The sequence below is a fragment of the Perca flavescens genome, chromosome 16 (assembly GCF_004354835.1).
Source record: "Perca flavescens isolate YP-PL-M2 chromosome 16, PFLA_1.0, whole genome shotgun sequence".
NCBI lineage: Eukaryota > Metazoa > Chordata > Actinopteri > Perciformes > Percidae > Perca > Perca flavescens.
In genome coordinates, this window is record NC_041346.1 from 5,073,500 (window position 1) to 5,096,970 (window position 23,471).

The 23,471-nt window shown below is 38.8% G+C and overlaps 1 protein-coding gene across 1 annotated transcript in view; it reads right to left on the reverse strand.

Moving 5' to 3' along the window:
• pam (peptidylglycine alpha-amidating monooxygenase) overlaps nt 1–23,471 on the reverse strand; it is an 85,283-nt gene that overhangs the window by 51,980 nt on the left and 9,832 nt on the right. Inside the window, exons 2-14 of the mRNA XM_028600987.1 lie at nt 22,660–22,756; nt 17,267–17,384; nt 16,783–16,840; nt 16,051–16,138; nt 13,677–13,768; nt 9,497–9,580; nt 7,393–7,441; nt 7,218–7,285; nt 5,812–5,892; nt 5,649–5,725; nt 5,137–5,240; nt 747–940; nt 95–154 (exon numbers count right to left, since the gene is read on the reverse strand). Of these exons, the coding sequence (XP_028456788.1) occupies nt 95–154; nt 747–940; nt 5,137–5,240; nt 5,649–5,725; nt 5,812–5,892; nt 7,218–7,285; nt 7,393–7,441; nt 9,497–9,580; nt 13,677–13,768; nt 16,051–16,138; nt 16,783–16,840; nt 17,267–17,384; nt 22,660–22,754 (1,168 nt within the window). The 5' untranslated portion in view covers nt 22,755–22,756. The remainder of the gene's footprint in view (nt 1–94; nt 155–746; nt 941–5,136; nt 5,241–5,648; nt 5,726–5,811; nt 5,893–7,217; nt 7,286–7,392; nt 7,442–9,496; nt 9,581–13,676; nt 13,769–16,050; nt 16,139–16,782; nt 16,841–17,266; nt 17,385–22,659; nt 22,757–23,471) is intronic.

Genomic DNA, 23,471 nt, shown 5'->3' on the forward strand with positions numbered 1-23,471 from the left:
ACTAATTTTATTCAACGTCTAGGAGGGTAAATACTTTTGCAATATAGTGTAGTTGTAATAGCACAGTGGTGCAGCTCATTTCCCTTGAACTCACCCTGATCCAGAACCTGCTCAGCTCTGTTTGTATCCAGTAGCACCCGGTTTTCTTGATGATCTTTGGGGGAAAAAAACAAAGTTTAAACAGGCTATTTAAAAAAAAAAATGATGTAAAGCTTATTTAAAAGGTGCTCTAAGCGATGTTGGGTGACTTTACTTCTTGTTGACGTTCGAAGTATTGTCAAACAAAACATAGGCTAGTACGCCCCTCCATTCCCTTCCCTTCCGTGCTTCTTGAAACAATCATGAACGCACATTGTGGAATTAGCCTACGTGCTAACGCTGCTGCAGTGATGGCTCAACCAACTCCTTCTTGTCGGTTATTGGCTGGAACACTGTTTGTTATGTTTCGTGGTGCAGGTTGGCGCAGTTTGTTTTTGTTGCCGTTTGTGAAGCCTGGGCTGTCTACAGAGACCGCGTTTTTTTTTACAGTGTGTTCAGGGAACAGGCAGCTAGCGGATAGACATCGCTTAGAGCTCCTTTAACAAGACAAGAAGGCACACATGGAGAAAAGTTTGACAGGCGAGTGTGAACCTTACATTAGCATACATTCACTTTCTTTCACAACAGGGAAAGAAAAAAAAATGACATGCTAAATTGAATAACTATGGGTTAGCAGTATGCAACATGAATATGTGATGCCTTTGTACCTGTTGAGTGCACCATATGCATCATAGAGTTCATATGACCTGGACTGACAGCTATGGGAACATTGGCCTCAGCTGGAATATGCTGAAACAGCTCTTTGGAGCCAGATTCCATGCAGTTCATGTAGGGGATGGCATGTTTGCTGTCCATGTAGTACATTATATAGAAGTTGCACATTTCATCATCAGAGGTACCGCTGCAGACAAAACAAAAAAGTAGGTGGAATCACTAACTGTACTATACATAATAAATGGAGAAGCAAAGCATTAACACCTGCCTAATATATTATCACACTGTGACTGCTGCCTATTATTACCTTTAGAGCCATGCCAGTAAATTAGCAATATTTACATTATTATTGAACACTGAAAAGTTTATTTTTTAACTGTTAAATGTCACACTCAGTACATACCTTGGTCACAATTCTTTAACAATCAAATTTAAGAGCTGCTCATCAAAATGTTTGCTTATGTTATGTTTTTATGTAAAACGGATATTGGCCAATATATAATTTCCAGATTGATTAACTTTCAAAGCCCTTTATCAAGATCTGCCTCTTAAATTTGGATCTCTGCATGTGTGAAGCACAAGGCTCTGTGTATTACATGGGCCCATCATTCATTTCCATTAAGAGCAGTGCAATGACAAAGTGATCTCATCCGGCAACATACTGTGATGGTCAATCAATTATGCGCAAGTAGACATTCTCAGTAGATAACTTTGTGTTCAAATTTGTTTATTAGGATAAACCCCTCAAAATGTATCATCTCGTTTTCAAGGGGTCCCAACATATAACACAATCATTACATAACAGAGGAGTGAAAGAAAAATAACAACACATGCATACGTTCATCAATACATTACAACCACTAAATGGCCAAGATGGCCAATAATAAGTAAACAGAGTGTGAGTGGATTACTAACTACAGTCAAATATAAACATTAGGTATGAACAGTAGACATAAGGATTGACTGCATCACTAATAAAAATGGCAGTTCATCTTAAAGTGAGCAGACAGGGAATGTTTAAAAAAACCAAGTAGTGAAATTGATCTTATTTCAACAGGTAAACTATTCCAATATGCTGCCTTAAACCTAAAAGCTCTTTTGCCAATTGATTTTTTAACCCGCAGACAGAGAAGTAGAGTTGTGCTGAACTTCGTAGTTTGAGGTAAAAGGTACAAGATACTGAAATAAACACATTTAAATATAAGTTGAAGCCAGTGAGTGTGTCTTCTACACTTAAAGATGGCCATTTAAGTGCATCATACATTGTACAATGATGAGTGAGAAAAGCCTTTTTCTTTATTTATTTTTAACTTTAAAAAAAAAAAAATGTATTATGGTTTTGTTTTGGCGTTTTGCAGTTATTATGTATTAGATATTAATTTCTTTGTACATGTATAAAAAGGAAATGTGCCATGGATTCAGATGGACGATTGTCTGGATGGGGGTGAAAGAACAGGTAACAGCGGTCAGGCAATTAAAGGACTCTACAAGTGAAGAGGGTGGCCTATAAATGCTACCAATAGTTAAACATTTATTTGCATGAAAGATTACCTTAACAAAAACACATTCAAAATGTAGAGGCTCAATTGGGGGTGATTAACTCCGAAACAAGATCAGAGGAAACGTATATCGCCACACCTCCACCCCTGGAGCACCTATCAGATCTATATATAAAATAATTGTGAGGTTTATTTTGTTATCTGAGATGTTACTGTTAAGCCATGATTCAGACAATATAATAATAATAATGTTAGGTTTATGTAAAACAACCCATGCACAAAGTAAGTCCATTTCTGGCACAACACTCCTAATGTTTAAATGAGTGATTTTGAATCCTTTAACATCATCCATTGTAGGTACAAAAATAACCAGTGGTAGCACTACTGTCACTTATCAAACATAAATATGAAAGTGGTTGGATACACTGATGCAATACCGGGTTGTAAAGATTCCATAATTCACGAGTTTTAGCAGAACAGACACACACACAAAACATATAGAAACAAAAAATAAAATAAACACAAAACAGCCACACCCTTCAAGAACAACCCAGCAGCCCCAGACACCGTATTCCAGAGCATTTCCATGAGTAAACCAAACTGTGTTGGTAAAGACCATGTATTGAACTCAAGACTCAGTCTGCATTAATAAGAAAAAAAAAAAAAAAAAGCATAGCTCAAAATAAAAAAAATAAAATAAAAAGTAGACTACTTTACAAGCAGCATTTCACATTAACAGCTAGGGGAAGTAGTAGTACCATACGCAAGCAGGCTCTATTTTTTACAGTCTATGGCTGTAACATACCAAAGAATAACAGGAAGTCAGCTTTAAGAAAGCAGGATGTAAATAAACAGTGACAACTGAGACTATCTACTTGTTGTATCTAACAACAATTAAAAGGTCCAATGTGTAGGAATTTCTCCCATCTAGCGTTGCGATCATATATCATACAATCAAGTCTCTCTCGCCATGCAGTCCAAAGTACGTATTGCAGCTACGGTAGCCTTCACGCTTCATGGTGTACAAAAGGCTATCTATCAGCTGTGGTTGTTGGAGTGCATGTCAGAGAGTGGCGCGGACGCGCTTCACACCACGAGCGGGCACACACGCCACCCAACAGAAAGGAGAGAGAAAGAAAAGGAGAGTGCAGCGGTCCGGAGGTTGTTGGGATATGGTGTGCGCGGATAACAGAAAATACTTCATATCAAGTTTTAATGTGGTCAATTAGAAAGTACAATCATAACATGATAACTGAGTTGTAAAATCGTATCTACAGTATTATAGACCTCTGTGCAGGGTGTTGGTTTCTGATAAGTCTTAAAACTCATGGATGTATCACTTAAACTGGCCTTACTGGATCTTATTTCATCATCTCATCTGGTGACAGCAATAAGTACAGTAGACGAGTCAACCCCATGGCCATTCAGCATATCCCAACAACCTCCGGACTGCTGCCGTCTCCTTTTCTTTCTCTCTCCTTTCTGTTGGGTGGCGTGCGGGCCCGCTCGTGGTGTGAAGCGCTAAAATGGACGTTACTCATCAGCACCTGCCGTTCTCGCTCTCACTAATGCCCGATTTATGCTTCTGTGTTGAATCTGCTGCCCTCTGAATTACGCTACCATACACACACACACGCACACACACACACACACACACACACACACACACACACACACACACACACACACACACACACACACACACACACACACACACACACACACACACACACACACACACACAAAACCCACCAGACTCCATGTAAATAATCAGTAATTTAAGCATCATAAACCTACCAGACTCCATGTATATAATCAGTAATTTAAGCATGCTAAACCCACCAGACTCCATGTAAATAATCAGTAATTTAAGCATCATAAACCTACCAGACTTCATGTATATAATCAGTAATTTAAGCATTGTAAAACACACTACATTAAAAGTCGACAGAAACAAAATAAAACTATAAAAAGCCGTTTTTGGTCTTCCCTACACTTTTCCAACCATCACAACTCTAGTGTGGGTTGAAATAAACACATAGGTTACCAATTTACATGTGAAAATATGTTGGCTCTATTCAGGCTAAAAGTACTATTTTTTGAATGGAGTCTGGTGGATTTAGCGCTAGTTACTTCATAGCTGTTTCTGGTAAACATAAAGGTCTTAAATAGGTTTTAAAAAGGTATATCTCTGAAGGGTTAAGACACTTAACACTTCACCATTAAAACAACACTGTATGTATTTAAAATTTAAGCAAAACTGTGGTATTACAATTTATATATATTGTACTGCTAAGGCTCACGTCGCTATAACCCACCAGACTCCATGTAAATAAACAATCATTTTAGCATCGTAAACCCACCAGACCAGATACGCCGTCAATACCGTCAAGAGCATGCTAAACCTGTAGATGGCAGTGTAACGAGAAGCAACAGCAACGAATCACTTCCTCTCTCTTCTCTTCCTCGGCTGCCTAAACCTCTGTTTGTCTCAGTTTACATGCAAACGTGCAAACAAAGTTTTCCCAAATCTCCACTCTGTCCGGAGTTTTTTAGAAAGAATCGTTTTCAGAGGCGAATTCTCCGTTTGCGTGTAAACAAAGGGCACAGACGAAGGGAAAGGTCTAATTTTTTCAAAATAACCATGTATGTGTAAACGGGGTAGTAAAGAAGCACAAGGTGTACCATGACTGGAAGAAAGCCAGTGCCTGCCTAAATGCCTGTAAGTTATATTCCAATATAAACACAGTTCAAAGGGAAAAAACAAGATAATATTCCAGTAGTCTGAATAGAACCTCGAAGAAACCATTGACACTTAAAAGGTACTTTTGAGATATGGGTAGGCTACAATGTGGTGTAAAAATGCATTATGTGTAGAACTTACCCGATATACGTTTTGGAGGTTCTGCCCTCCCCAGTAAACAAACATCTGGCTGCAATGGTGTCACCATACTTTACATTCACCTCCTTATTAGCAGGATAGAATGCCTGGAGAGAAAACACATTCACTGCCGAGCAACTTTGGCTCTTACCAAAGGTAAAATACTTTGGAAAAAAGGACACTTTGGTTTAAATAAGGATTAAACAAACGAGACATAAAGTGGTAATAAGTGAGCTTTAGAGGTGTTTCCAGTCATTATGCTAAGCTCAATGCTGCTAGCTCCAGTTTAATATTTAGCGGACAGATAAGAGAGGGCTTGATTTTCTCATTTAACTCTCCCTTTTTATTAATACAAAGAAGCAGACAGGAAACAAAAAGAGAGCTGGGTATGACACAGAACTGGTCAGACTCGGCCCTATGGACGTTTAGATTATATGGTATGCATGCGCCTTTAATCATTCAGCTACTAAGATACCCCAAACATGTCAGTTTTTAATTGCCTTCTGATAACTTACCTGTGGTAGCTGAGGGGATTGTCTCCCAATCAGGCTCCACTTCCCGTCTCGGATCCTGTAGCCACTGACCACTTTACCTGTGACAAGAACACTCATCCAGGTTACTACTGCTACTGATAAAGTTACCCTGAAATTAACTGCTAAATTCTCTGGTATGACTCACCAAGGTGGTGTGTGTGGGTCCGGAAGGCAAATGGGTAGATGGGATATGAAGTGTAATCACAGGCGATGTCTGCATTTGTAACTAACAAAGAAAAATGAAGTGATGTCAAGGCAGGCCCAATCTTTAATCACTTTATCACATTTCTGCCCCTCCTGTCCTTTTATGCACTCCAACAGCAACATTTGTTGTGGATCATGGGGACTCAGAGAGTGAGGGCGGATAGCACCAATTGATGCTAGAGCTGTTATTGTTAGTGTCATTTCTTACAGCCAGCAAACATTTTAACTTTTAATAATGTGCAGTTTATTTTTGCCCAGACGCAGGGTTTTTAATTACGGTTAACACATTTGTACTCCTTTTCCAACTATGCTAAGGGATCTAAATATTACACTGGATGATTAGGAGTGGGACAGAATCTGTAGGAATATTAAAACAATGTCAAGAGATGTGAGGGTGCGCCTCATTCAGTTCAAGATTATGCATCCCTTCTATTGGACTCCCTATAGATTGTTTAGAATTGGTCTGAAAGACACACCAAATTGTTGGAAATGTAAAACAGAGGACGGACAATTACTTCATGTCCTATGGTCATGTGATAAGGTCCAGGAATGTTGGACTGGGATACATGATAACATATGTCGGATTGCAAGATTACAAGATTATTTGTTCTGGGAGATGGGTCAATCCTAAACGGGATGGATAAACACATAAGAAGCTGGGTCCAGACTAGTTTAATGATAGCCAGAAAGATTATTTTAAGCGGTGTTTGAAAAAATGTCATATCAACGGTTTGCCAGATTGGATGTTTATACTAGTAAAAGTTGATGTTGCGAGTTGTTTGTTTTTTATTTTGGTAAAAAAAAATTGTTAATCACAACAAAAAGTTCGGCTGAACAATACAATAGGCGGTGCTCTACTCTGCCTAAAGAATATTTACAACAGGCGCTGCAAAGAACAAGGATAGGAGAATCATTAAAAGATCCCTAAGACTGCCACGCACCCCGAATAAATAAATATATATATATATATATATATATATATATATATATATATATATATATATATATATATATATATATATATATATATATATGATTTCATGTGACAAATTGATTGATTGACATTTATTGATTGGCATATTATCAGTTGTAATCAACTGTATTTTGATGGAAATTAAGTGGGATGCTGCCATTTTGTCATTCTCAAGATAAGGAATGCTGATTATAATAAGAAAAGCAGCTTTCAAACAAACCTTTGTTGACAGTTTTTTCCCAGGACTCATTGGAAGAAAAAAAAATCTGGCAGAGATGATGGCTTGGCCATGTTTTCCAGACAAGCCTATTAGATTAATTAAATATCTTAGAGCTTTACAAATTTAAATCTAGGAAAAAATACATTAAACATACCTCTTTTTCCTGGAAGGATAACTGTGTCCACAGACATTAGCAGGTATATACCAGCAATGAATGGCTGCCTTTGAGGAGGGTACAAAGAGTCATAGTTATAGGGTAGAAGGCGGAAGAGTTTTGGTCAAATTTTTTTTTTCAACAGAAGAGTTGATGCTTTTATGTAAATACTTACGGTTTGGATGTCATTCTTAAGGTAAGTCCTGAGCAATCTCTATGATGGTCTGGAGAACAAACCACAAACAATTAAAATTCAAAGTAAACATTTTTTTTTTATCTAAATGAGCACTATACCATCAAAGTTGACATAACACACTTCACATTACACAACTTTCCAAGTCGTCAGATTGCTGAACTGTACACACTACACATCTTGCTGTCTTGTAATCGGTAGTCTTAATGTCATTGTAGTTTCACACTACATGACTTACCGGCAAAAGGTGGTCACACACTACACATTTTTTATCGGGTGGAATCCCTGATCAGTATGTCTTGTCTCCAAACTATGTTTTGTCACGAAAACACACACGTGAGAAGTGACACGGGAAATTAGGTAATACAATGTGTGAGACAGAATTCTTTGTTTAAGCAATCCGTGGAATTTTCCTTGTAATCATGCTCGTTGATGTTGTCGTTGGCACACTTGTTCATGAAAATAGTCTATTACCACCTTTTCAGCCTGTTTTTTCCACTAGGTACAACAACAACTTTGGTCCGTGTTGCAAATGCAACACATACAGTCCCTATAGTTACAGGCAACCCCTCCACCAGGTTTCCCCTCAACCCATGGCTCCCCAAAAGATTCCCCAAAACGTCCAGATATTTATGTTTGAACAGTTCACACATAGCGCTTGAGCGCTGATTTGCGAACGCTGATTTGCAAACGCTGATTTGCGAACGCTGATCTCGGGATCTTGGTTATTACAATTCATGTCACCAAAAAAGCCCCTAGCTGGCGGTGGCACCGTGTACACGTCTATTCCAGAGTGTAATTGAGCTTTTAGGTTAAACTAAGAACACTTTTATCTGCTCTGTAATATCCTACATATTCGGGAATTCGGGTCCATTTTATGAACCTAAAAATACAAGGTTATTGTCTACTGCCGGGCCCCGGGGACCTTTGTGCTGCAGACAGCAAAGCATAGAGCTTCAGAGAGCCGGAAATGACAGCAGGCGGGCAGGCGGGTATCAGATCTGTGCAGAGCACCGCAAAAAAAACACCAACACATTACTAACAGCATGATTATAACATCCAAAACACAAGATTCACTCTCAGTGGTTGCTGTGACTTAAAAATACTTTCAAAATAGCATACTAGTGTTTAAAAATACAACAACAGCCGAAATACACAGAGCTGCCTAGCTGGTTATGAACGCTCATGGACATGGAAATCGAAATAAAGCATTTCTTTATTTAATATTTTTCAAATTCATTAAATAATCCATTATTAAATAGAGAAACTAAAAAAAAGATCTTAAACATCTATAGTTCCTCTATTCAAGGATAAAGGATACATTAATTAATTTAAAAAACAATTTATTAATTACTGTTTTAATGTACAATTAAATACTAAATAAATGCTCTATTTCAATGTCAAGGTCCTTCATACTCAACACCCAACCAACCTGGCTCACGTTTTCCAGGCAGTAAAAGATGTGTCTTGTGTATTAGGCCTAAAGTGCCTGTGGGTACCTTTTGAAGCACTATACAAATAAATGTACATTATTACTTTTATTATTATTATTATTATTATTATTATTATTATTATAGCAACAGGCGCAATCAATGCTGATATGCAGTCAGCAGAAACACAAAATTAAATGTTTCCCTACAAAACAAGATTTTAAAAATTTGTATTCCACAAGTCCAAAAGAGTTCGAGATCCATCACAGTATCTCAGTGTTTGGTGGATGCTAAACCACAGAAAACTCTGGAGGATGTAGCTAGCTAGTAGTAAATATACAAAAAATGTCTAAGTAGATGTGTGTCAAAATATATTTTTTTTCCAATTTCGCTTTTCTTTCTTTTTCTTCTTCAGCATGTTTGCTGACTAAACTAAAAATATTTATATATCAGAAATAAAACATTCCAGTTACAGCGGAGGGAAAAATTATTAAACTACATTTTGTTTCTGCTCGCAGACCTAATGTTTACTAAGAAGTGAAACTTCATGAAAGAGAATTTTGAATTGCTTTTACACTCTTGAATCTTTCGAAACCTTTACTGAATTAGATGTAACTGATTACATAAATAAGCTCGATTCAACAATGTTCACTCACCTCTGAAAGCACTGACATCTCCATAATGGATCTGCAGCACAAAGTGGGATATTCCTGAATTTCTTCCAACTTTAAAACCAACATCTGATGAGACAACAGAGAGTAGAACAGATGTTAGAAAAAGACATGAGACCACATGGAAATGTAAACAACTGAGGGACAAAAGATAGAAAGGCAGTATATAAACCCCATACTTGACCATTTAGGATCTGTCTTCGCCTCATGTACTGTATTTTCAGTGAAACTAATTTCTACTTAAGAAAAAGTCTATGAAAACTGTGAGGTCTGTGGATTATGGGAAGAAGCGTGGTCCACACAAATACACAAACACAAATGACAATGCCTGTCAAACTAGTCAGCCGTGGTTCCTTTAAGCAGAAGTGAACACAAACGGGTCAGCTTTCTCTTGTTGTGTTATGTTATAGTGCACCTAGCCACAATGCTCACACTGCAGCTCACCATTGCGTTGCGTTATGATTTTCAGATGACACATTCCAGGACACAATGTTGCATTACATCAATCTTGCATAGCTCAAAGCGTCTGCTTTCTTGTACTTCTGTGGACCATGTTTCTGCCCTAAAGCATGGGTTCCCAAACTTTTTGTGCCAGGGCCTGCTATATTTATATAAAAAATTCCAGTGACCAGTTGTCAATTTTAATGCCTCATTTTTAAGATGCATCGTTTTGAAACAGGCTGTTAATGTTTTACACAGTGCTTAATCTAAAGTGGTTTTATTTGCATATTATGAACTAGGTGGCAACAAAGGCTAATTTTATGAATATAATCTATTTCAACTTTCAGACCATTTCACAAAATGTTTCCCTTTTCTCAAATTATTTCAAAAGCAACTCACACAGCACTCACCAGCAGTGGCAAATTCAATGGCAAATTGAATGAAAATACCAGCCCACGTCACCTGTTAAATCTCTCCAGAACCACTAAAGAGAATCACTTCAATAGCCACTTAGTGTTTTCACTCACCAATAGGTGACATCAAAGGCTAACTGTATATACATAATATGAGCCAAATTCAACAGACCGTTTCAGAACTACAATAGCAACTCAGTGATTTCAGCCAATCTTTTCCAAAAGTATAAAATTAGAGATTGAGCTTTACCCACAACAAAAAATACTGGACGAGACCAAAAAAACATATATGCATCCAAAACAATGCACAAATTCCAGGATATGATAAAACAAAGTTTAAAAAAGCCCCCTTTTACAAATATAAATGAAAACCAACTTACAGTCTGACATCCATATCAGTGAGACCCCAGGGATCGCTTTGTAGCCCACAAGAACAGATTTAAGATATCAAAACTTGTCGGTGAGTGTCCAACTCACGTTTCTTTCTTTTTAAAAACTCTCTGCCTCTGAAGTTTTGACGGCTTCATTGCGTCATTGCATATTTCACCACAAACAACACACAATGGATTTGGTGCCAAGGAATCACCCTGTTGCCGTAAATCCATATATGAGGCATCGTATTTATGTTTAAAGCTTGACATGCTTTCCGTTTTCCGCTATTTTTGGATTGGTCATCGCCCTGCACAATGAAACGGGCCACGGAAGTTTGCTGGGCCCCACTTATCTCTGCACCTATGCTGCACCTGGGTCTTTAATATATTGTCTTCTGTGACTGTAATGTAATGTTATTGTACCCTTGTTTCTTGTCTTAAATCTTTGTCTTTGATGTTGTTGCAAATGAAGCTGCTGGGATACAAGAATAATGTCAGACTTGTTCTGACAAAGTATTATCATCATTATCCTCATCATCATCATATCAGTATCTGTGTATGTGTCAGCCGAGAAGTAACAAGAAACGTCAGCACAGAAATGACAAACCAGGTTTGAGTTGATTTAGAAACAGTGTTACTACATAGTTTGTCCACTAGGGAAGTGGTTTTCAAACCTTTTTCAAGAATGAAATTCTTCAGCGTGTGTGCAGAAGATAACAAGTTTGCAATATGAAACACCTGCAAGGAGGGCGTGGAGGGACGACACCAAAAACCAAAATCACATGTTTTTAGTTGGATATTGGATGTGAAAAGAAGAAAATGGTTCTAACATTGCACTTTAGATGTGTGTGAATTTCCCACACCAGGAGTAATTTATATAGTTCCATTATCTGTTCAAAAAATGTTCTATTTTCTGTGCGGTGCCAAGTTTGATGACGTTTGGATTACTAATGCAAAAGATATTGTTAAATATACAAATCGGTAAAAGAAGCACACATTGGCTTTTGCCGCTCTCGCCACTGGGCACTCACCCTCTCACACTGCACACTGACTGAGCACAACGCAGGACCAGACAAAGAGAGGGTCAAAGAAAGCAGCGGAGCTTTGGCAGCTAAAATGTGACATACACCTCAGACTAGGGCTGGGCGATATATCGATATTAAAAATATATCGATATATTTTTAAATGAGATATGGAATTAGACCATATCGCATATATCGATATAGTTCAAATGTGATCCTTGCTCCCATAGATATATACACAGATGTCGCCTTGAGGTTCTAAACATACGTCAAAACCGCCGCCATCTTGGAACAGGGGTCCGAAGCATTCAGATCAACGCTAAAGATGCCGGACTTTTGTACTGCTTAATTATGTTCGATAGAGGAAATGAAAAGAACAAACAGCAATGAATAACATTTAACAGGTGACAATGTGTTTTATGATTATGTATGCCGCCTTGACCAGCAATCTGAGCTCCGGCGGCAGCGGGAGGCGGAGAGCTCCGTGGCCGGCCGCAGCGTCTCTTCCCCCGGGAAAAACACAGCTTTGCCTCGCTGCTGCGCCGGTCCCCGCTGATCCAGATCGGACCAGCCAAAGACAGAGTGGTGATCGGTAGGATCTTACACGTAGTCCAGGACGACCTGTATGTCGATATCGGCGGAAAGTTCCAATAAGTTTGCCGGGCGGCAGGCGGACGGAGAGAAGCTACAGCGGGGGGCAGCAGAGACCGTCTGCGGCTGCAGGATCTGGAGCTCAGTGCCCGTTAAAATTACATGTAACGCATAAATACATACAGAAATAAATAGTGGAGGAATGAGCCTGGACATTTCAGTCTGTTTTAAACTTCACCTTGAAGCAGAAACTCTTAGTTCAGAAGGGTGAAGTTTCCGTTTGGACTCAGATCTGTGAACCGATCATAATAAATATTCTTTGTATTAACACATTAATTAGTTTCTTTGTTTTGTAGTCAATAGTTCATCTTTTAGTTTACTTAAGTGGAAGCAGTATCAAGTGGAAGAATGGGACTATAAACCTAGGCTTACAGGCATGAGGCATTACATTTTGAACAAAGTAGATTATATTAATATCAAAAGCTTAATTGACCTTTGGAACGAATCACAAATATGGAGCTTTGATTTCAAAAAAGGTACTCCTGTTATACAGTATTTAGGTTTACATTTTATTATTTGAACAGCTGAGCATTTAATCATGAACCAGGTGAAGAAACCGGTTTATTATTTATTTGATTTTGCAACTGTCTCTATGAAACTACTTGTGACATGTCATATTTGATTTGGGCTTTGACTGAACATTTGCTCTCACTTTGCGGAAAAAAATATCGGGATATATATCGTATATCGATATTCAGCCAAAATATATCGGGATATGACTTTTGGTCCATATCGCCCAGCCCTACCTCAGACCCACAAAAATGTGCAAAGTAGCAACTACTTTGACTCTTTTCCTGCTTCCAACATTAGCTACATCATTGTTGGTTATATCAAACTTACTTTTCTTCACTTTCACTGGAGCACGAGCGGATAGCTGAAAGGGGATGTGTGTGTGTGTGTGTGTGTGTGTGTGTGTGTGTGTGTGTGTGTGTGTGTGTGTGTGTGTGTGTGTGTGTGTGTGTGTGTGTGTGTGTGTGTGTGTGTGTGTGCGAATATGTGGCCGCCATGTCTGGCTATGCAATTTGTAAACGTACCCCCATTTGAGAAACACTATGAGCCCTGACAAGTTAATTTTTATACTGTAAAATGTCCTACTCAGTATGTTTCTTCTATCTGTAAACACACACACAGCAGGTCCAGTCTGGCTGTTGGACTATTTTAGACAAATCACAGCGAAACTCTTCACATGGCTAGATACAACTTAAGGACAGTGAATACTGTAAATATGACTATTAGTAATCATGAACCAACCCTTTGAGAGACATACCTTTGGGTAAGTTAGTAGGTGGTGCATTCCGAGCCCAGGCATACATAATGGATGCCTCATCTGCACAAGTGCCTTGTACACTGCCACAGTCCCTTGAGAGAGAAACAACACAATCAATACCACTTAAAATGACCAGATGAAAAAACACTGTGAATCCCAGAGGTAGTCACAGAGCAACACAAACACATGTCCTTCACTGCCATAACAAAAGGACTGGCAGACAGACAATACAGGAATAAATAATACTTGTCCGTCATTCAATTCAAGATTTTTCCAGAAAGGCCAAGGACAATTTGCTTTAGATTACTGTAATGTTACTGGGCCAAACTAAGCTTGTAAAGTAACGAAAAACAAAAGGGCATGATACAATAAAACCAGAACAAGCTGTACCACTGAGGTTTCTTTCACACCTGAGCTGTTTGGTCCATTTAAACTGAACCCTGGAGCATTTCGCTTCCAAGTGCTGTAGAGTTGGTTCACTTTAGGTGACTATGCGATCCGACCAAAAAAAGGAAGGGAGGGAGGGAGGAAGGAAGAAGCGGGAGTACTGAAAGATGGGAGGGAGGTTGGAAGAAAGGGAGACAGGGAGGAATGAAGGAAGGATGGAATGGAAGGAATGAAGCAAAGAAAGATGGATAGAAAGAAGGAAGGAATGAATAGATAGATAGATAGATAGATAGATAGATAGATAGAATGAAGGATGGATGGATGGATGGATGGATGTATGGACAGATAGATAGATATTGTCCCACAGGGGACATTTTTTATTTTTTGTCTGTTACATGCAGATGGGCAATATACACGGACAGGTATGTAGACATAGAACAAGTACATTAAAGCTTTAGTGCGTAACTTGTTGATATTAATGAATGTCCATTACATTGAAGCCACTGCCAAAGGAGTTGCTATAAAGCTAATTAAGATTATCAGCTCCATAAAACACTCTCTGTATTTCTCAGTATGTTCAGAAGATTGTGTCATCCAGTGACTTTCCCGCACAAAAGCTCGAGTGAAGATAATTACTTCTTCTGAAGTGTCCATTATGGTTTTTTTAATCCTCTGTGTCCTCCTTGCATACTAGCAACTGCGTGGAGGAGGGGTGGGGGCGCGATCACGTAAGGCTGTATCATGTGGACACGCCAACAGTGTTGTTGTCATTACTTAGAATTCCTCATGGGGAAGACAGAAACTACGCGCTATAGCTTTAACAACAATGACAACAGATTTAAACAAAGGTTAGCGAGATGGGTTGTTCAGTACTGCTATGGCAACAGGGACAAAACTTGTAGAAACTGAGGGAACAGTACAGCAGGATGGGTTGGATTGTGCTTTTGTAAAGTAACAACAGGAGGTGGGGGGCAACAGAAAGTTTCTCTGAGCTTATGGATGACATGTCAACAGTTGCATATTGGCACATTCAGCATGTAGTGCTGTGGAGTCATTTAAGTCCAGTATTCACTCTCCTCAATTTGCTCAATTTTCATCTCCACTAACTCCTGAAAAAAATATCTGGCTCTTTCACTGCAACTTTTTAAAAACTGAAAAGAAAGAATATAATGTTTACATCAAACGCATGATAACAAGTAGGATGGGTATATGTTTTGTAGGCGTCCAAATCCGACACCGGGTATCCGAGTCAAAAAGCTTTGAACAGCATATCCACCAATTCCAGCAGATTACACTAGAAAAAAAGAGGAACGGGTTCCTTTCACCAAGTTATTACATTTTTGGTTTGGATTGATTCCGTTAAGCCCAGTGAATTTTGACTTGTACTCGACTAGCAAAGCTTATAAACAAACATGTCATATTGAAAGTTATTTTAATCAGCTTACTGCTGGTGTTTGGTGCACCACTAATACAATATAAAACAATGCAATGTCTAAACACTGCTGTACAACCCTGCAACAGGATGAATTGGGGAGAGTGCTATGAAAAATAATGATGTACAAGGGTAACTTTGGTTTGACAAGTAGGGGACACACAAAACAGGGGATCTGGGGGTTCTCCGCCAAAAAAATGTTTTCTATTTGAATCCCATTTCCTGCATTTCTACATAAATTTAGGGATTATGGTGAATGGTGATACAAAATCCAGGAAAAAATTAAGTTGATCCTAATGATAAAATCCTCCAGAAAGAATAGTACAAAACTACGTATAAGAAAAAGATGTCCTACTTTCTTTATTGTTTAAAATAGGGGCCGATTACCGAGACAAAAATATCAAATGAATACGTAAGTGCGGTGGGGACACAAACAGGATTTTGAGAAGTGGGGGGGCATGTCCCCAACGGAAATTACGCCCTAGATGATGTATGATGATGATGATGATGGAACGGTCCCTGTAACATTCCCCCTATGATGAAATAGGATATTACCAGTAGCTGCTGGTGGACACAGGAGTCCGGCAGCCAAACAGAAGCATGTGATGAACTGTGTCCATACTGGCATGAGGTATGAAGTCCACTGAGGAAGAAAAACAATGTTGTTAAAATATTTAATGAAATGCCTAAGTTACTCAACACTGTTTGGGTATGAAGACTCAATTCTCTCTGACCTGTCTCAACTTGATTTGCTGTCTGAGCTAATTCAGACAAAAGTTTTGGGTTGCATCATGTGGCCCTTAGATCAAGGACAACAAAGTTCATAGGGGACTAAACACATTTTGCAGGCCTTCAGTGTGGGAAAGACTAAAATTCAGACACCACAGGGTCATCATCAGAGTCAGCCTGGAGAAAATAAAAAATAAATACGCCTACATCCCATTTTACAACATTTTTAATGAAATGTAAAATAAAATCCATATTGTGAATTTAATCACACTGATTTTTAAATGTGTCCTGCCAAAACCTTCAATGAGTTTGATCATATTTGATTTAAAAAAACATCTGAATACAACAGAGGAATCATTAAGTGTTGGTGCTACTTCTATTACAACTGTCTTTTACTACTGCTTTTACTTTGGCATCTTATCCAGCAGTGTACAGCTGACCTACATTATCCCTTAGAAAAGTACCATCTAGTCTGTGTAGTTACCAATTACTTTTGCGTTTAGAGTAAGGCTAGATACTGTTTGTTGTCTGTCAATATTTTAAAGAGGATATACTCACCAATATATGCATCTCGACTAGTGGGCACAGGAAATGTTGTGCACAGGTAAGTGTCTGACTGAAACATTAAAGAACATAATGATAATATTAATTACTGAATAATAGAATCTAGTCATCAATTGCTGAAATGTTAAGCAGATTTTATGATGCATTCATTTTAAACTGATGTTGAGTTAATTTGAAAATGTTGATTAATGATAATTTATTTTATTAATCTTATTGTCAACTAATTTGCTGCATTTTTTGTATTAGTAAATTAACTGTTTGTCTACAAAAAAGTAAGAAAAAGAAAAAAGTGAGAAATGTCTATCACAGTCTAAGGTGACATATTCAAAAATTAAGTTTACTTTCACAGAAGAAAACCAGTTGCAAATTAAGTTCCTATAGATTTACTAGTTGATTAATTAATTGATTAATGGTTTCAGCTCTAATTATTAACATTTTGAAGTCAAAGAACTAGTATGTTTCAGAGAAACTGACTTACCCCAGTTGGGACAACACCAGGCATCCGAATTTCCACAGAGAAGTTGTGAGAGTTTAAGACCTGCTGCTTGGTCCTGGACACACAGTCACTGGGATCTGACAAGACATTTTCCTGAGACCTTAAAGAAGAACAAAGGAACAATGTGATTTACTACTAGCTACACTTTACCACAACAACCCATATGCACAGAAATACACTTAAATTAATGTCTAGTAAGCCCTTCTTCACTTGCAGAATGTGGGTAAACAACAGCCCCCAGGCAGTGACAGCATACAGAACTTTCTTAAGCTTTGCTCAATCTGTCATTAGTGCCCTCAGTCATTTCAATGAGCACATAGGGTTGACGCCAAGGTTATAATAGTTTTTATTTAATTTATTTTTTTAAAGATTATTTTTTGGGCTTTTCCGCCTTTATTTTGAGAGGACAGCTAGGTTAGAAAGGGGAGAGAGAGGGGGTAGAAGTTTGTTTTTGTGAGGGCCAGCTATAACGTCTCAGACTTCTGTAGCTACATATACATACAACATACACGGTTGGAGAATAGCCAAGATGTTTAATGTTTAATCTTGAGAGGGGTTTAGCTATAGACCTCCACTGTAGAGTCACTTTGGGTGCAGGCTCCACTGTCAAGACACCTCCACTGTCAGGCCAGTCAGGACAGAATCCTTTGGATTAATTCAAAATAGCAGTATCTGTATTCTGTGATTTGGAGGAGTCGTGATATTTTGAGAAAAATAAAGTGATAAAAGGGTATTACAAGAATAAAGTCACTATATTTCAGAAAATAATCTATGCTTGCATCTGCTGTGCATTACATGATTGCTCTGCTGATACGGTAGATCTCAGACCTTCTGACAAACACAGAGTCCCGCTCGGGTCTCTGAATGAGACAAATAGTTTAGCTAGGGAAATGGCTGTACGCTGCTATTAGGAGTGGGCGATATGGACAAAAAATAATATCTCTATATTTTTTCAGATTTTGACGATAACGATAATTAGACAATATCCTTTAAAAATGTGTTTTTAAAAGTCTGAATTACTTAATCACAGATGATAATAATGGGCACAATGTTGAATGAAAACAGTTCTTATTTATTTTCTTTAAAATTTAAGTATTCAAGTAAAAACAATTCAAAGACAAAATACTACTATACTAATACTAATTGAACTAGTGTAGGAACATTGAACTCTGAGTACACATTCACTTGTACACCTCTGCTGTAATGTAAGTTGTGCAGCATACAAGCAAGATGAAATCATGATAATAAACAAAGAGCTCTGTTCTGTAACATATTGCACACAACCATGTCCTTATTGGAAGCAGTGTCAGGCCAGGTACTGATAGTCCTTCTACTTGGCTGTATAGTCCTTCTGACTGGGACTTATGCTGGGATCAGGAATAGTTGGATGTGATCTGACTGGCCCAGGTGAGGGAGAGGAGCAGTTCTGCGTGCTTTCTTGATGTTAGAGTATACATGGTCTAGTGTGTTCTTCCCTCTAGTAACACAATCTACATGCTGGAAAAAAAGCTGGGGAGTACAGACTTTAAGGACGCCTTGTTAAAGTCCCCTGCTACAATATGTATAATATAATTTGCACATCGTTAACACAACAATGACGATATTATCGTAAACGATATATATCGCCCACCCCTAGCTGCTATACATCGGAGGTGGAAAACCGAAACTACTGCAGAAATACACAGAACAAACTGCCCTGCATTTTACAGCAAGAGTAAACACTAAGCGATGCACAGGTCTGCTTCAGAGCTCCATGTGTTTGAGTCTGATCCATAGACTGGAAACGTCATGTCACAGGAACTTCAAACTAAATCATTAGTATTGCGCTCCTAAACTTTGTGTTGATGGCATCAATGTATCACACTGATTTGGCTATGATTCCTCCGAAAATTACACCTTTCACAGCTTTCCTCACGTAGAGACGGTTGCTAGGTGATAGCAACAAATACAGCAAGGTCGGACCCCACACGTAGCTGCCCGTTCTATTCGCCTTTGAAAATAAACTGGACAAAGTTACATTCGGGGCTACACTCAAAACAATCAGGGCTGAAGCCCCGGCAAAATCAGCTCACGCCGCTCCTGGTGTAAACCGGGACATTTTAGCGTCTTTTGTCGAGACACGCATTTCAAAATCGGGAATGACCCGGTCAAACTGGGACGTCTGGTCAACCTAAGTTATACTCAAGCACTTATACTTCTCTTATAGTGACTGCCTCACTGATCTCACAATTGTTAAAACGCCGTTGGCTACTTTAGCCAATAGCAATGGCTAATTCCTCTCCCTCTCCTACTCTCTCTTGCTCTGTGTATCAAATGTTTAGCTATTCCTCTGCCTCCTTTAGTAATAATGATACATTTAATAAATGTAGTTTATTCGCTGCTCTGGAGGCGAGGCTTAGTGAGTTAGAGGCACGGTTCCACACGATGGAATCAAAATCGTACGCTTCAGTAGCTAGCCGGTAGCTGGTGCGGGCCAACATACTGTAGCTTCTGTTAGCAGTCCAACGGCAGACCCTGAGCAGCCGGGCAAGTGGGTGACTGTCCGAGGGAAGCGTAGCGTTAGTTCTAAACCAGGGAGTGCACATGGCCGCAGTCGCTCTAAACAGAAGCCAACTCTGGTTATTGGGAGCTCTATACTGTGAGGCTGGCGGCTCCAGCGGCTGCGGTCGTGTGCATCGGCTGCCAGAGCGGGCGATGTAGAATCCCATCTAAAGCTGCTGGCTAAAAATAACTGTGAATACAGTAAGAATATACTTGATGTAGGTGGTAATGTTACCCAATTACGTAAATTGGAGATCACTAAAATTAATGTTAAGTCACTTTGTGCATATGCAAAGACAATGTTGGGCTCAGTGGTTTTGGACCCCTGCCAAACCTGATCAGTGATGAAATGTACAGCCGCATCATCCTTCAACCGCTGGTTGTCGGAATGGTGCCCAGCTAATGATGTGGGCTATGTGAATAATTCAATAAAATTTTATTTATAGTATCAAATCATAACAAGAGTTATCTCGAGACACTTTACAGATAGAGTAGGTCTAGACCACACTCTATAACTGGATGGCGTTCTGGGGAAAGCCTGGTCTGATTAAGAGAGATGACATTCATCCCACTTGGGATATATAAAAATCCGACAAAGTCTATTATCGGTCATAAACCATGACAACCCAAGTTTGATATTAGTAATCTGAGGTGAAGTGCTCCTCTGTCCTTCCGTTGGAGCAGTCGCCCACTCATAGCCTAATAACCACGGTGTCTGTCCCCCAACTCAGATCGGTTAAATCAAAAGGTAAACAAAAGAAGGGCTACACTTAACAACCTAATTGGAATTAAAACAACCACTGCAATGACAGAACAGAATAGGAAAATTAGATGTGGAATATTAAATATTAGAGCTCTGTCTTCTAAAGCAATATTGGTAAACGATTTGATATCAGATAATCAAATTGATCTATTCTGTCTTACCAAAACCTGGCTGGGCCATGAAGAATATGCTAGTCTAAATGAAGCTACTCCTCCCAGTCATAATAATAATCAAATTCCTAGAGGCTCAGCCCGAGGAAGGGGAGACGCATATTTGACTCAAGCCTGTTAATTAATCCTAAACCTAAACTAAATTATAATTCGTTTGAAAGCCTTGTTCTTAATCTTCAACATGGAAAACATTACAGCCCATTATATTCGTTGTTATTTACCTAGCTCCAGGTCCATATTATGTATTTTTATCTGAATTATAAACAACCTTCTAACTGCTGCTGACAAAGGACTTGTCTCCATACTTGTCTTATTAGATCTTAGTGCTGCATTCGACACTATTGACCATACCATCCTGTTACAGAGATTGGAACATTTAGTTGACATTAAAGGAATCGCACTAAGCTGGTTTAAGTCCTATTTCTCTGATCGATCTCAATTTGTTAATGTTAACGATAAATCCTCCAAGTACGCTAAAGTTAGCCATGGCGTTCCACAAGGCTCAGTGCTTGGACCAATTCTATTCCCCTTATACATGCTTCCTCTAGGCAATATTATTAGGAAACACTCAATTAACTTTCACTGATATGCGGATGACACCCAATTATACTTGTCAATCAAGCCAGACAAAACCAGTCAATTAGCTAAACTTCAAGCATGCATTAAAGATATAAAATCAATGACCTACAATTTTCTGATGTTAAACTCAAACAAAGTTTGAAGTTATTGTGCTGGGCCCCAAACACCTCCAAACTTCATTATCTAAAGATATAGCTACCCTGGATGCCATTGCCCTGGCCTCCAGCACTACTGTCAGAAATCTAAGAGTTATTTTTTTAATCAGGATATATCCTTTAACGCCCATCTAAAACAAACCTCAATAACAGCCTTTTTTTCATCTTCGTAACATTGCTAAAATTAGGAACATCCTGTCTCAAAACGATGCTGAAAAACTAGTCCATGCATTCGTTACTTCCAGGCTGGACTACTGTAATTCCTTACTATCAGGTTGATCAAATAAGTCCCTTAAGACTCTCCAGCTGATCCAGAATGCTGCAGCGCATGTTCTGACAAGAACTAAGAAAAGAGATCATATTTTTCCTGTAATAGCTTCTCTGCATTGGCTACCTGTAAAATCCAGGATTGAATTAAAAAAAAAAATGTTAAGCTTTAAATGGTCCAGCACCATCATATCTAGATGTAGTACCTTATTGTCCCACTAGAGCACTACGCTCCCAGAAGTCAGAGCTACTTCTGGTTCCCAGAGTCTCTAAAAGTAGGATGGGAGCCAGAGCCTTAAGCTATCAGGCTCCTCCCCTGTGGAACCAGCTCCCAGTCTGGGTTCGGGGGGCAGAACGTCACCACATTTAAGAATAAACTGAAAACCCTCCTCTTTGATAAAGCTTATAGTTAGGGAGTAAGGAGTTGCAGCGTCCGCCTAGCCCGGCCCACCTGCTTCTCTTCATAGTCGTCAGATTCATCTACCATATAAATCAATAATATAATAAAAGTAGAACGAGGCAGCCCAGTACAGCCCGATCCGGTTGAATTGATTGAATTGGTTAATGTAAAGTTGTTATAACACAAACATTTCAAACAATGCTAACTTAGCATTACAAGTGTCATAATTTACCAAATGACACCTAATGACAACAGTCATAAACATTCATAGATTCCTTCATGGTTATGTCAGTCCTGTGCACACCCCTTCAAGTAAAGTGTTACCCATATTTGTCAACTACCCACTTGAGTTAGTGAGCTGGCAGGTAAAATGTTGTCAAGTAAGTAAGATTTAAGAAAATGTGTACAGTATTTCTAAGCAGAACAGCTAAAACAAAAACATGCAGTTTACATCTCCAATCCATTCTATCCAAAACAAAAAATAACTTTTTTTTCCTTACCTTTTGAACCTGTAGAAAGGGTTTTGTATTTCCAGGCTGTGGCTGTGACAGATAAATGCTAGCACCACCACAAAGAACACAGGGACTCCCATCATGCCTGTGGATTGAAATGTGAAACAGAGACTGTCAGCATTATCCTGTGGGAAAAGACTAGGTGGGTTAACTGCATAAGAGAGTGCCAGTCACACCTGTTTTCCGTGCTCAGGTTTGTTGAGGAGTGGGAATATGAGGGAAGGTGAAGGTAGAATCCCTGCTGGACCTCACTCCTTTAGCATGTCAGATTGCAATTTACACTGAGTACTCCCAGTGTAAAAGAAGATGGCTCAAAAGTCTGTCTGGAACAACAACCTGAAAAAGCATGCGTTTTAACTAAATGCCAAGTTGATGTCACAAGTTGACAAGTCAAGCACAGATATGGTATCATAGGTGGTTCTGCCAATGCATTTTATTTAAACATCTTGGTAATAGGTGTGGTCCATTTGACAATAAATAATATAATAATAAACAGTTACTCAAGGAATTGTCAGGACCCCCCCCTGCCCCATCTAAGGGTTGTCCCCTCCTAGAAATATCATTAAAACAATGCTTTGTATTGTAAATAACATAATGATGTATACTTAAAATATCTGTTTAAGTAGTAAAACAATACAAATCCCAAAAAATGCTTTTTAAGTTTAAAAACATTTTGAGTTCCCCCTCCCCTGCCTCACAGTGGTTTGGTCCACTGCATACTGTACGTTAAGATCTGCACTAGACTCACATTGACAGGAATGTTTCAAGGCTATTTCATTCACATTAAACATCGGATGAAG